Source organism: Mastigoproctus giganteus, chromosome 7 (genome assembly GCF_048544385.1).
Source record: "Mastigoproctus giganteus isolate SK-2022 chromosome 7, ASM4854438v1, whole genome shotgun sequence".
In the NCBI taxonomy this organism is placed as follows: Eukaryota; Metazoa; Arthropoda; class Arachnida; order Uropygi; family Thelyphonidae; genus Mastigoproctus; species Mastigoproctus giganteus.
Window position 1 is genome coordinate 40,727,955 of NC_143581.1, and position 15,286 is coordinate 40,743,240.

At 38.2% G+C, this 15,286-nt stretch overlaps 1 protein-coding gene across 6 annotated transcripts in view; it reads left to right on the forward strand.

The window, feature by feature from the left end:
• Nucleotides 1-15,286, forward strand: part of LOC150082840 (solute carrier family 35 member H1) — a 146,805-nt gene that overhangs the window by 39,661 nt on the left and 91,858 nt on the right. For all 6 annotated transcript variants that reach the window (XM_090376857.1, XM_090376858.1, XM_090376859.1 and 3 more), the window contains exons 4-5: nucleotides 2,024-2,087; nucleotides 14,786-14,858. In XM_090376857.1, coding sequence (XP_090232983.1) covers nucleotides 2,024-2,087; nucleotides 14,786-14,858 — 137 coding nt within the window. The remainder of the gene's footprint in view (nucleotides 1-2,023; nucleotides 2,088-14,785; nucleotides 14,859-15,286) is intronic.

Sequence of the window (15,286 nt, forward strand, 5' to 3'; positions counted from 1 at the left end):
TTCGTTCTGATGTATTTAAGGTGTGGCTGAAAGGATAGGTTGTTGTTTAGGAGAATACCTAAATATTTGAGCTGTGTTGCCAATTTTATTGTGGCCTCATCAATTTTCAACTATCATTTATTTTAGTATAGTAGTGTGGATGGGTTAGTCATGTCTGTTAGCTGGGCAATGGCCAAATGAATGATTTGTGATCTGTAAAAAAAAATGTGTGTACTGTTCATATTCAGGGTGCTGCGAATGGAAGATGGATAAATGCTAGGTAAAGTTATTGTTCTTTATATGCACTGAATAAATTTCACAAAAAAAAAAAAAAATCTTAAAACATCCCGTTTTGCTTGTATGACTAGCAGGTACGTAAATGTGTGTAGAATTGGGAATATATGCAGTCTACCCATGTAAACAGGTGCCCTCTCCTGACCATGACTGCAGGGGGCAACCATCTTTTGGAATCCCCTTCATACCTGTGCTGACGCAATGCTGATCCCCATTTCTGGGTGATGTGAGAAGCGAGCATCAGCGTCCCATGCCATAGGTTGCTGATGGTGGTTTGGCCAGTTTGGAAATGTTGCTCACCATGATGAACATGGAAAATCCTCCCACAAAGGACACTCTAGCTCTGTGACATTCATCCCCCACCTTCCAATGGCTTTGCCCATTCTCTCCTCACCCTTCATACTTTTTGCCTGGTGGGACCTACCACCCTAATTCTGCATCTGCCTCTTAACAGCCCCCAGAAGGTGAGTTGCCTCTGTAGGGATGCCCCTCTACCCCCTTGTTCTTCCTATTTTCAGGCAAGTCTTCTTATCATCTGCCTCCTGTGCCCTTTCGTTTTGTTCCAAACTCAAAACTATCACCACCATGCTCCCTTTCAAAATTTTTTATGAAAGGGAGCATGGCAGTGACAATTTGAAACCAGTTTCCTCCTGTTTTGTCAATCTTTTTTTTTTAATCAGGGGTGCTCCCTGCAAGCTCGGGCAACATCCAGGGTTCGCTCCACCAGATTACTCATACTTACCTATTGCCCTGGCCCACCTCCCCAAGGTAGTGATGGGCAGTGTGAAATGTGCTTGGTTTCCAAGGGCCCTGCAACTGAGAGACCAGATGAACATGACAACACAACACAAAAGAACTCCACTGCACAAACCCACTTTTGCGTAACACAATCTGGCCTTTACTGTATGCATCACAGAGTTGGGGAGGTCCCCGGTGCTGCCAGACAATTATCACTATGAAATAATTTTTAAAAAAAATAATAAATAAATAAAAAAGAGGTCAGATTTTTGAACCTGTATAACTCCATAAGTCTAAATTCACATTTACTTAGAATTCCATACCAGCAGCAGTAGGCAAAGTGCCGCTATTGCTGGATTTATGGAGTTCTAAGTAAATGTGAAACCTTTGCTAATAAGTACTTTAAGCTGTAGCATATTTTTGCAAATGCAAACATTTTATTTATGCTGATGTGAAAATTGGCATGTGCTAAATATAATGTTCACCAGAGTTATGGTAACAAGTTAATATGGAGTGAATGTTTTAATTGTTGGAAACCTCAGGTACTGTGCAATCTGACTTACTTTTTTTTTGTTTATGCTGCTACTGGTTATTAACTAACTGTAGTTGTAATTGTGAACATGTTTGCTGTTGATTGAATTGTGCTTTTAGAAAAGTGCTACATTTGATAAAGTTCTGTCAAAGTTACTTTCCATGTAATGTTTGTGAAAGCATGTAGAGTGCATTTTAAGATAAAGCTTATTAGGATAGAAAAGAAATAGAAATGTGTGTGTGTTGTGTCATATTTGTATGCTAGATGCCAGTACAGTTGATGTTGGTATCTTATGTGTTATTTCTTTATGTCTTGTTTTCTTTGACATTTATATACTTTTAACTTGTAATTTGTAAATAATAAGAATCTGTTACAATCAATGTTTTTCTGAATCCTCAGCTCTCATATCAGAATTTCACTGTACTTGTATTGCTTTGAGACTCTGGTCTAGAATGTAAATATATCACTTTTTTGTTACAGGTATTGCAAGTGCCTTAGATATTGGATTTTCTAACTGGAGCTTTGAATTTATCACAGTTTCTTTGTAAGTCAGTTATTCAAATTTGTATGAGTTATTATTTATAATTTTAAGATTCAATCAAATTATTTAAATAACAAATAATTTAAAATATTAATTATTATTTATTTGTAAGTGAATATTCAAAAATAGGATGAGCATAAAATACATTTCCATGCTGAATATAACTTTTATAAATGGATAAAAGTTATATTCATGGATATTTATTATCTCAAAGAAACACAATATATTGTGAAATCTGTTTGGTGTACAGTATCCATACCCTTGATTCAAGGGTTTGATATAGTGGTCATATCAAACCCTACAGTTCAAATTAGTAGGGCTAATCAAGTAACAAAATCAGTACAAATTTTGTTAGCACATCCTCTGGGTATAACAGATTTAGATTATGAGGAACAAAATTAGTTAGGAGTTGTTAGTGTCATGGATGAATATTGAAAACCTCTCTTCTGATTGCACATTTTGAATTTTAATAATTCAAAAGCTGGATTTTGTAAATGTGGCCTTTTCAGAAGCCGAGACAAAAATTGTGAGGATTTAAATCAGGATTTTATGGAGGTAATTTAATATAAAAACTATGTCCAGTAATATTATTGTTAAATATGTTCTTGAGAAGACACTTCAATGAAAATTATGTAGTATGATGTGCTCCATCTTGCTGAAATGTATTACTATTGGCTATATGGTGTGGAAGTCCCATGCTTTACTGTACCAGCCAAAAAATACTACCTACTACAGTAAACCCTCGCTAATCCAGATTAATTGGGGGAAGTGATAGTCCGGGTTAGTGAAGTAAAAGATGAAAAAACTTAGAAAAAATTTAATGATATAGTTAGTGCTGATGAAAATAAATAAAAAATATCACTGTAGAGCCTTTATTTAAAAACTAAAAAGTCAATACATTTATCCACCAATAGAAGACTCAGAAGTTGTACTTGTTTTTGAACATAATAATGCAAGTTTGAAGAAGCTGCCATGTTTTGTCTGAACAAACCTCTACTGCTGTTCTTTAATTAGGATCACTCTCACAATTTTTAGGTGTTCATAATATCCCCCTGCAATTTTTGATTTATTGAAGAGTCCACCTCATCGATTACTGCATCAATGCCATCTCTTGCGGAGCTAAGAAGTTTCTTCTTAATTGTAAATTCTTGTAGTTCAGGTGTGACCAGCTTAATTTGTAATGTGATCTACCATCTTAAGAATTTCATTGCACATGGTTAAAAAAGTTAATCAACACATACTGAAAAATGTTGTTTATAAATTTTAAAATTAAATACAATTCAGAATTCTTATTTTAAATTCACATGTATTTAAATTTTTAATTTATGTGAAGTTTGTGTCTTCATGTCATCTGCCAAGTTTTCAAAATTGGGGATATACTGTGATAAGAATCTTCTGTATGCAAGTCCATAAGAGTAGAGCAATTCTTCGTTTTTGTTTGTTTCAAATATGAAAAGGCTGATTCACATAGAGATGTGGAACCAAAACAGGAATTTAAAAGTTCAATTAATTTTTTTACATTTGGGTACTTTTCTCGGCAAACATATTTCCAAAAGTCTTTTTCCGATGATCTGGCTTTTAAGAAGTTATTGTTTTGCAGTGTAATAATTTCATTTTCAAGTAATATTTTCTGCATGTGAAAAATCTCAGATTTTTTCTGCAATTTGTTTCGTATCTGTCGACATTAAATGGATAAGAAATATATTGAACAAGGTCTTCAATTGTTTTAAAATCACTGAATCTGTTTTTAAAATCATCAACAACCTTCTCAATTTCAGAAACATATTTCTCACTATTAAATTCAAAAACAATATTTTTGCAAATGATCTTGATATTTGCAAAATGATCGAATTTTTTTTTTCTTTGAGAACTTTAGCCATTGCAAAAATTGCTGTTTATATGCAGAAATACTACTAATCATGTAACCCACATTTTTATTTTTTTCCTTGTAATTCCAAATTCAGATCACTTAATTTACTTGTGAAATCTGCCAAAAAAGCCAGATCACACAACCACTCCATATCTTGTAGCTGCTGATAATCATCTCCCCTTTGATCAACAAATTTTTTAATTTCATTCAGCAAATTTCGAAATCTCTGTAGAAGAGAAGTGTTGAAAACTTCTCCTTGCTGTTTTGCACACTCAATCAAAGTGTAGGCTCGTATGTCTTTAAAAGTACTCAACTGTGAACAGAATTTTTCAAATTTTGATCCAGATTAACTGTAACCAAATTAGCAAGAGTTTACTGTATGTGTTTCACTTCACTCCTTATGTTGGTGCTGATTTAGCTAACCTTTTGAAGTTCCTGAGTTGTTGTCCTCCCATGCATGTAACTTTTTTCAGTAATTAAAAAGCGTCCTGGCTAAAAGGAAACTTCCCACAATCCGGTTCATTCCTCTTCTTTCTTAATTTGAACTTATGGCGCCTGGTTTGACAGCTGAGTTATGTTCATGGACAAACTAGGTATTCAAGTTTAGCTGATCCGTGAACGTGACTCTGCCGTCAAAAAGTTCTGAAAATCAGAGTATATGAAATGTATCGATAAATTGCAGAATAGGTTATTTTGATCTGTTCTGTAATTTATCAGTAGTACAGAATAGGTAATCAATCCAAACTAGAAAGCATGCAGTAGAAGCCCCCTCGACGTGGACATCTGTATGTGGTGAGGGGACCTCCCAGTGATGCTGCTGGCCCTCCAGATTAGCATCGCTGGGATCCAACACCCACATTCTAGGTTCCAGGCTAACAGTGGAATCTGGTGTGTTTATCATGCTCTGCAACCCATGGAAATTCGAAAAGGGGGATCCTGATGGTGAGGGGCCCTGCTTTGACAAGATGGGTGATCTCATATGGTCCAGCTAGGATCAATCGGCTATTGGGTTTGCCTGCAAGGGTCAACCGTGGCAGTACCATCCCCCTATCCTCATGGTCCAAGGGACAGGTTTCAGGCTGGCGGCGGTGCGAGTATAGTAGCTAGGTAGCTCTGGCGTTCCACTCCCAAACACATTTATTGCTTGCTGGGGTTGTGGGTGTCTCTTTGGGCTCATTCTAACATTTAATTCACCCCTCCATGGTGGGTAGGGGCCCAGGCACTGAACCAATGCAAAAGTAATATGAATCCTGATAAACTTATTTCTTCAGGGGCCCCAAACCAGTCCCTATCTGAAAAATGCTAATTCAGCAAAGAGAGCATGAACAGAAATATCATCAGGGCCTATCCCAAGGTTTCTAATAATACATTCTAACAGTGAAAAATATATTGGGAAAATGCCGCCTTCTTTAACAGGTTCCCTTAAATCAGTTAAGAGGCTTCATTCTGGGGACCTCTTAATTGAAACAAAAAATAACAGCCATTCTTCAGCTACTCCAAGCAACATCATTCGGAGGAATGCTGATAACTGTGACATCACACAAAACACTCCACTCATCGAGAGGTTTTATTTCAGGGTGCGACCTTCTTGACATTACCGAGGAAGAAATCAGGAGCCACAAAACCCACCTGCATTAACTGCCAGGGAGAACATCCAGCCTACTCACGAGCATGCCAGAGGTGGAAAGAAGAAAAACAAATTCAACAGCTAAAGGCAGAGCTGCACATATACTAGGAAGCAAGAAAAGCGGGAAAACCTATAAACATCAATAAACCCACCTATGCCCAGAAGGTAGCGGGGGAGATGTTCCATCGGAACTCAGACAGAAATGACGATTCCTCCAAAAGAGTCAATTATTTCCATCACGCGTTACCTCTTAAGCTCACAAAAACCTGCACAGAAAGATCAATCAGCTGCCACTCCCATACCAGTACCTCCTAATGCTCCACCAGTAACAAATGCAATAGTGAGAGAAAAGACAAGAAAGTTGAAGTGCCTCCTAATAGCCAAGAAAATATGAATGTTGAGGAGGAGGTACAAGATGATTCAATCTTGGAACTCTTTTCTGAGGAGGAAATGGACATAGGACAGCATCCATACTTCCCCAAAGGAAAGAAATTCAAGACTGAGAAAAGTAAGCCCTTGGCACCTCGGAAGCCACCTGATGGCCCCACCAAGCCAAAATAATGGCCAAATTCCTATAGTGGAACTGTCGTGGATTCTGGAAAAACACTGATGACATCGAGGCCCTCCTGCAAAAGCATGAGCCAGTTTGCTTTTGCTTACTGGAGACATACTTGAAGGCTAATGAAAACTCTTCCCTTTGTAATACTACTGTCATTCGAAAAGACAGAACCGGGGATGGACCTGCTCGTGGAGGTGTTGCTATTTTTCTGGGCAAATGTACCCCCATTTCAACCTATTCCACTCTCCACCAACATGGAAGAGGTAGCAGTTCGCCTTACGGTAGGGTTTTTGCTAACAGTTTGTTCAGTTTATTTGCCACTTGGGGCAGACATCTCACAGAAAGACCTTGATGATCTCATTGTGCAACTGCCTACTCTGTCTTACTCTTGGGCGATTTTAATGGACATAATGTCATGTGGGGTTGTGCTGATGTTAATGGAAGGGGATGTGTCATAGAGCATATATGCTCACTGACATTGACCCTTTCCCTTCTAAATGTGGAAACTAATAACTTTTATACATGCTTACCCATACGTTCTCTGCTATTGATCTCTCTATATGCTCCCCCCTTTTTCCTTCCTTCACTCACTTGGGAGGTAGAGGAGCGATCACTTACCTGCGAAAACTGGCCTATTTAATGGGAGGCCATGTCCACCTTTTTGGTTACTGTGATGGAAGATTGATCAGGCTGACTGGAATGCCTTTCAACATCTGGCAGCTTTTAATATCAATACAGTCAGTCAGGAGCTTATTAATGATGTAGTGGTGTACGTCACAGAAAGCATTGTCCATGGCAGCTGCAACTACAATTCCGAGAACATCTACCTGGTTTCTGCCATTTCCAAAACCTTAGTGGAATGCTGAATGCACAGCAGCAAAAAAAGGCACAAACAAAGCTTGGGGAATATTTTGACAATATTCCACCACTGCCAGTCTATTAGCCTTCAAGCATGCATGCACAAAAGAGCCAAAAGGCATCGTGGATCCACTAAATCTGTTTGGGACAAGATCCAGAAAACAAAGGGGAAATATACATTTCACCCTTCATCAGTCCTGGAACATAATGGATGTGTTATTGCAGATCAAACTGCAATACCCAATACTTTTGGGGAGACATTTTCTATCATGTCGTCAGCATCTTTCAGGACCAGGGATTCTTACTCCCAAGAATCCCTGGTCCTGAAAGACAAACTCGAAAGGCAGTCAATTAATTTCAAGTCTAAAAATTCATATCCTTATAATGGGCCCTTCTCCGTAGAAGAGTTGTTTGTTTGTTATTTGGTTTTTAGGAGCATTAGCAACTAAGGCCATATTGCCCCAGGGATATGCGGTGGTCATTCCCTGACCTTTCCGCATCCTCCGTATTTGGTGGTCACGGGCTCAAACCCCAGTCTAATCAAGAAGAGTGTGCTAGGCACTGCTGCTCCTGGCTACGGAGGTACCTGTAGAAGAGTTAGAAACAGCTCTAACTCTTACCAAGACAAGTGCTGTGGGAGCAGATCACATCTATTATGATATGATCAGACATCTGTTCTGTCAGCAAAATGGACCAACTGCCCTGTCTATACAACAGAATTTTTCTAAAAGAAAAGTTTCCAGATTCCCGGCACAAGGCAATCGTTGCCTTTCCTAAGCCAGGAAAAGACCCCAGAATATCAAAAAACTACTGTCCTTTCGCTCTGACTAGCTGTCTGTGCAAAATCATCCTGGAGAGAATGGTCAACGCTCGCATTGTATGGTATTTGGAGGCAAATGGGCTCCCCTCCAGATTGCAGTGCGGCTTCCGAAGGAATATGTCCACTCTGGACTATTTAATCAAGCTTGAAACATCCATTTGAGATGCCTTTTTAAAATCAGAACACCTGGTGTCCGTGTTTTTTGATCTGGAAAAAGTGTATGATGCAACTCGGAGATTTGGAATTTTAAAAGACCTTTATAGCATTGGCCTTAGAGGTCATCTTCCAGCTTTTATTAAAAGCTTTTTATCTCATTGTTCTTTCGAAGTCCGTGTAGTCTCTACTCTCTCTCTCTTGATCCTTTAGCCAAGAGGAGGGGGTACCTCAAGGATCCATTTTATGTGTTACGCTTTTTGCCATCAAAATGAATTCCATCACAGAACAACTTCCTCCAGCTGTAAACTGTCCCCTCTATGTTGACGATTTTAGCATATTTTCTCACTCCTGCAACATGAGAGTAATAGAGAGGCATTTTGGGGCCTCCATAGCCAGGTGGGCAGGAGCAGTAGTGCGTAGCACACACATCTTGATTAGACAGGGGTTCGAGCCCGTGACCACCAAAAACGGAGAATGCGGAAAGGTCAGGGAATGACCACTGCATATCCCCGGAGCAATATGGCCTTAGTTGCTAATGCTCCTAAAAACCAAATAACAAACAAACATTACAATAGAGAGGCAACTGCAACATGCCGTTGACCAGCTGAATTCATGGGCAATGAATAATGGATTCAGATTCTCTCCACAAAAGACTGTTTGCATGCATTTTTGCTGAAAGTGCAATCTTCACCCTGAACCTGAACTGAGGCTTGGACAAAATGTTATTCCAGTAGTACCTGAGACTAGATTTTTTGGGGATTGTATTTGATAGAAAGTTGACCTTTCTACAACACATCTGCCAACTACATGCGAAGTGCATGAGAGGCTTGAATGCTTGAATATCCTGCTTGCAATCTCTTCAAATTCTTGGGGTGCTGACTGATGCACCCTATTTTGCCTCTATCTTTCACTCGTGTGATCTTAGTTAAATTACGGGTCCCAGGTATACACATCTGCTGGATTCAAGTGTACTTCGATGGCTGGATCCCATCCACTATCATGTGATCCGTATTGCCACTGGAGTCTTTCGAACATCTGTCCAGAGCTTCTATGTCAAAGCAAACAAGCCATTGTTATCGCTTCATAGGAAACAGTTATCTCTATGGTATGCTTTGAAACTGAAATCCCTGCCGGACCATCCCATGTGGACACCCGTTTTTGAACCACATTGGAAAAATCTGTACAACACTTATTCAGTCTGCCAATCATCCATTCAGTATTCGTATCCAAAGGCTACTCAGAGATTTGGACATCACATTAGACAACGTTGCCCCATCACCAGGGAAATCTTCTCCACCTTAGCATGCTCACGTCCCAAACTGCAACCTCTCTTAAGAACTGGAGAAAGGACAGCACTCCATCTGCTATCTTCCTGCAGCTCTTTTTAGCACGGTGCTCTGAACATTCTGACTTCTTGCCAGTCTACACAAATGGCTCGAGGTCAGAAGTGTCTGTGGGATCTGCAGCTGTTTTTTTTTTTTCAGACACTACAGTATCTGAGCAGATCTCCCATGAATGCTGTGTGCCAACCGGGCTAACCGGGTGGGTAAAGTGCCTGCCTGACAACCCAAAGGTTGAGGGTTCGAATCCCGCCTCGGGCTTTGATCAAAGTACTGCAGAAACCTTGGGAGGTGCATTATGGCCACAGAAGCCAACGTGCCAACAGCTACCCAAAAAAAAAAAAAAAAAAAAATGAATGCAGTGTGTTCACTGCAGAGCTGCACACAGTTGATCTAGTCTTGGATCATATACAAACCACCCACCACAAAAAAATATATTATATATACCGATTCTCTGAGTTAATTGCAGGCTTTATGAGGTTCAACCCTTATCCTGTCCTGACCCAGCTACAGCAGAAACTGCACTTCCTTTTGCAATCTGAATTTAATGTTCATTTCTGCTGGATCCCAGGCCACATTGGGATCTCAGGAAATGATTTGGCAGACACTGCAGCCAAATCAATGACCCTTTTTAACTCTTGCCTGTTAGTCCCCGATACAGACTACAGGCAAGTAATTCGAAAGAATCTGGTATCCCAATGGCAACTCTCATGGCATAGACAGGCTGTAAACAAGTTATATGAGATTAAGCATGTAATTCAACATTGGCAGTCTAGTCTGCACAGGAACCGAAAAGAGGAAGTTGTTCTATCTCAGTTCCTCATAGGAAATTGTCACTTGACACATTGCTGTCTGCTTAGGGCAGACGATTGCCCTATGTGTAGTAATTGTGACACCATGTTATCAATTCGCCATATTTTAACTGAATATCCATGTTTTAATAATGATCGTCATTTATATTTTAGCCATCTGTTTTTTTTTTTTTTTTTTTTGATTTGGTAGTTGTTGGCGCATCGGCTTCTGTGGCCATATTGCACCTCCCAAGGTTTTTGCAGTACTTTGATCCAAGCCCGAAGCGGGAATCGAACCCGCGACCTTTGGGTTGCCGGGTAGGTACTTTACCCACTCGGCTAGCCCGGTCGGCTTAGCCATCTGTCTGAGCCTTATACACTTAGACTTTATTGGACAATGACAACGTGTCAGCTATATTTAACTTTTTACAACGTATTAATTTATACAATTTTATCTAGAATCTTTTATTGTTTTATGTATACTCTTTTAACAATAATGTAGTTATTATAATATTATATTTTTACATTTTTCCACTTCTTTGACTTGGGCATTATAGCCACGGATACTAATACTCCATAAAATTCTTAAGCAAACAAACAGTAGAAGCATAAGGAAGTATCACCCAGTTATGCTACTATTGCAAAATAATTGTCAGAGTTCAAAAGAGGAGAGGAGTCACCCTCATGAGCAGCACAGTTAGTTTAAACAGTGTCCTCCTCATACTGGGTGATAAAACCAGAGTTCGAATCCCATCAATGATGCAAGGAATATTTATGGGCCTTTTTCACAAGATGGCTGAGTTAGTTGGTCTCAGGTGGCATGGTTTTTTTCCCTCCCAGAAACACAGGTGTTTCATATAGCAAACAGCAAATTACTACAGGATGCACACAATTTACAGACATATTATACACAGTGCAATATGGCCTAAGTTGCTGATGTGCCTAAAATCCTACAACAGGACAGGAGTCAGGATAATTGGCCATCTGAACCAGTCAATTGTGAAACAGTTTCTACCATTGAAATAAAAAAAATTGAAAAAAGAATTAAAAGGTCTGAACACAAAAAAAGACTTAAATTTCCCATTAATCATTTTAGCAGTAATAAATAAGCATTCTAGAATGTCCAAAGTTTGTGCAAGACTTGTTTCCAGAAACCCCTCCATTCATAACAAGCATCAGAGGATGGAATTATCAAAAGAGAATTCAAAATTAATTCTTGCTAATCCAGATAGATTTTTATCCTGTTTTTATCTAGATTTTTATTTTAGATCCAAATTAGAAAGCATGCACTAGAAGCATAAAGGATCTCCAACTCCAAAAAAAGTTTCAAATCCAACCATCAGCCGGAAAATTCTTTGCCTTAATTTTCTGGGACACAAAAGGATTGTTGTTAACTGATTACATTTCATCTAAAACCAGAGTTTTGTTTTCAAGGAATTATTATGCCAAAGTTAAAAGCTGCAATTTCAAAAAAAAAAAAAAAAAAATTGATCACTGGGCTTGCTTCTCCATGAAAATGTACCTGTGCAAAAAGCATAGTTTGCAGAGGCTAAAATTCATGAATGTGGATTTGAACAATTAAACCACTCTCTATACATCCCAGATCTGGCCCTCAAGTGATTTATTTGTTCAGAAACCACAAGTCGCATCTTCCTGGAACTCATTTTAAAGATAATGGAAAGCTAAATGCAGCTGTGAAAGTTTGATGCTCAACATGAAGGATTATTTGAATGATTAAACTCTGCAGATTAAATACAATAAGTGTATTGAACTTCGGAGTGACTATGCTGAAAAAAAAGAAAAACACACAATTTTGTACTTATATCTTTTATACCCTCTTCTCAAAACTTTTTGATCATCCATTGTAGGGCTATGCTATTTTAATAGTTTAATGGTAACTTGTCTTTTAGCATCTCATTTAAGATTGGTGCTACATTTCTGTATCATCATTAGCATTAGTAGAGGCACATGATGCAAGAAAAGTCATCAGCCAAAAAAAAAAAAAAAAAAACCCCTTCCCATTTCACTTATCCATTAATTCCAAATGTTTGTCTAGTTCTGCCTTGAATTTATTTAAGCTATCAACTTCCACAACAACAGATTGAAGTTTGTTCCAGCAATCAACTACCCGCTGGCTAAAGGCAAACTTCCACACATCTATTCTACAACTGTCTTTCCTCCGTTTGAATCTGTGCCCCCTCAGGTTTGTAATCTGAGCAAAAGGAAGAATCCCATCAGCATTAAGCCTTCTCAATCCATTCAAGGCCTTATACACCTCAATCAGATCGCCTTGCAGGTGCCTAGTCTCTAGAAGCTGCAATTTGCAGAACTTAAGCCTTTCTTCATAAGAGCACCCCTTTGTTCCCTTCACCAGTCTTGTTGCCCTTCTCTGTACTGGTTCTAGCAACTCTACATCCTTCCTAAAATGAGGCTTCCCGACCTGTACCCAGTACTCAAGGTGTGGCCTGACCATTGCCTTATACAAGGGGATAAATCACCTGCTTATCCCTGCTCACAAAATTCGTGTATATCATTGACAAGATCCCATGACCTACTCTGGCAGCCTGTCTGCACTGATCAGAAAACTTCATATCTGACTTCTCAGTTACCCCAAGGTCTCTTATTCTCCACTACCCTGAGTGTAACACCACATAATTGGTACATTTCTCTATGGTTACTGCTACCCATATGCAGTACTTTGCATTTGTCAATGTTAAACTTCAGCCACTTAGTAGATGGCCACTTCTCAGCCCATCTACCCAACTTTTCCAGATCCTGTTGCAGCAGCATACTTTCATTACTGTTATTAACAACCCTGCCAACCTTTGTATCGTCTGCAAACTTTGACATTAAGCTTGATATACCTTCATCAATATCATTGATAAATATACAAAACAGCAATGGACCTAACACCGAACCCTGAGAGACACCACTAATAACATTAGTCCATGTAGAGCAGTACCCATTGACCACCACTCTGTCTTTTCCCACTCAACTATCCTTTTGTCCATTGTAGCAACTTGCCCTTAATGCGCCGACCGGGCTAGCCAGGTGGGTAAAATGCCTACCTGGCAACCCAAAGGTCGCGGGTTCGAATCCCGCCTCGGGCTTGGATCAAAGTACTGCAAAAACCTTGGGAGGTGCATTATGGCCACAGAAGCTGATGCGCCAACAACAAACAAACAAACAGCCCTTAATGCCATACTGCTCTAATTTGTATAGTAGTCTTCCATGTGCAACAGTATCAAAAGCTTTCCTGAAATCCAAGTATATGATATCAAAATAATTTTTTGCATCCAGTTCCTTTGTGACCACATCATAGTATCCAATCAAATATTCCTACATTTTCAGCAGATGGGTGCCCTTTCATTGTTTTGACTGGGAGTGTGGGATGTAACTTGTTTTCTGAGTGCTAAAATTCATCATGATTTGTAATTAATTTTGTGTGTATGCGTGTTGGGCATGTAGTACTTTGAATATACTTAAAATTATTACTATATGAATATACATATAATAATGATATTTGTCTGCTGCTCTGCAGGAGGCTGTATATCTGCTCTGTATTTCATACTTTTTTTCTCTACAGTGTTAATCGCATATTTCTTATCCTTTTTGAGAGATGTGTTTTGTACTACTTGAATATTCTACATTGTGCTATCTTTGCATATTCCATAGCCTTTACTCTGATAGAATTATTTTACAGTTTTAGTTGACAATTTAGCTTGTTATTCATGTGCAGTCTATATAAATTTTACAGTTATTCACACTTGCGTGTTTTTTTTTTTTTTTAATTATGTTGTGATGAGTTCTTGGTTTGGTTTTTGATAATGGTATCTTTCCCTTGTGTTAATGTTTTTGTTAATATTAGTTAATGTTAGTATAAAAGCCATTGAAACAAAATTCTGCCTTGGCTGCTAATTTTTCTAGTATCTGAAATAGCTTTCTGAGGAGGATTGTCTAATTGACTGACATCTTTCACTTTTTCATTTTCAAATTTTCCTTTTTTTTTGTGATAGTTTATTAATGTGGTCTTTTTGTTGGATTTAGTGATATTTAACAGTTTAGACCTCAGCTAGTTTCTTCAGTAGCTAGCTAAATTTTAATATATTCTGGTATATTTATCTGTGGTTATGTTATGCCTTCTTACTTTTATTTATTTCAAATGTCAAAATTTATGAATCCACTGTTTTCTTACATTTTGTGGCCATTGCTTCTGATTCCACTAGTCCCCTCTCCCCATTTTTCTATAGTCTCTGCCATACCTATTCCCCCTTCTATGTGAAATTTTAGCAGTCTAGTTTTATTGTTGAACATTATAATATTTCACTTTCTCAGTTTTATAGCCAACCTCTTTAGCATCTGTCTTCTGAATTAATCCTTTTAGATTTTAAAATAATATTGTCAATTTTATGCTTTTTATATTTTAATATTTTACTGTTTTGCAGTTACTGTACAGTTCCAATTTTGTATTATTTCCATTATTTCATTTGTTAATAATGTTACTTTTTTCTTGTGTGTGTGTGTGTGTGTGTGTGTGTGTGTGTGTGTGTGTGTGTGTGTGTGTGTGTGTGTGTGTGTGTGTGTGTGTGTGTGTGTGTGTGTGTGTTCACAAAGCAATGTTATTGTTTTGCCATTTAATAAAATTTATGAATTAATTTTTGTTTTAAAAATTACTTGCAGGTACACAATGACAAAATCCACATGCATCATATTTATATTAGGATTCTCAGTATTATTTGGACTTGAAAAGAAAGTAAGTGTTTTTTTTTTTTTTTTTGCAATATTTCCATTGTAAAGATTTATATATATATTGTATAAGCCAGACAGTGCTTGGAGGAGGATAATTGGTTGCCTGTGTATATGTGAAAAGCTTATTTAACACTTTCACTGCCCACTTTTCCAATGACCTTCTTTACCTGGGATTGATTGTATTTTTATATCCAGCTGGAGTGATTCAGTTTTTGGCTTTCTTCTCACTGAATTAATCAGCCTCTGTTGAAGGTTGCTTGACAAAAATATCTGCTATTTCTTCTGTAAAATTGGAAGAAGTCGTCCTAAAAGTAGGGTGGTTCCCCCTCCAAGTGGATTAAAAATCTTGAAACTACATTTTCGTGAGGAAGCAGTGAACATATTAAATCAGTGTGGGAAAGATAGTTTTGTAAAATGTGACAGTTTTACTGT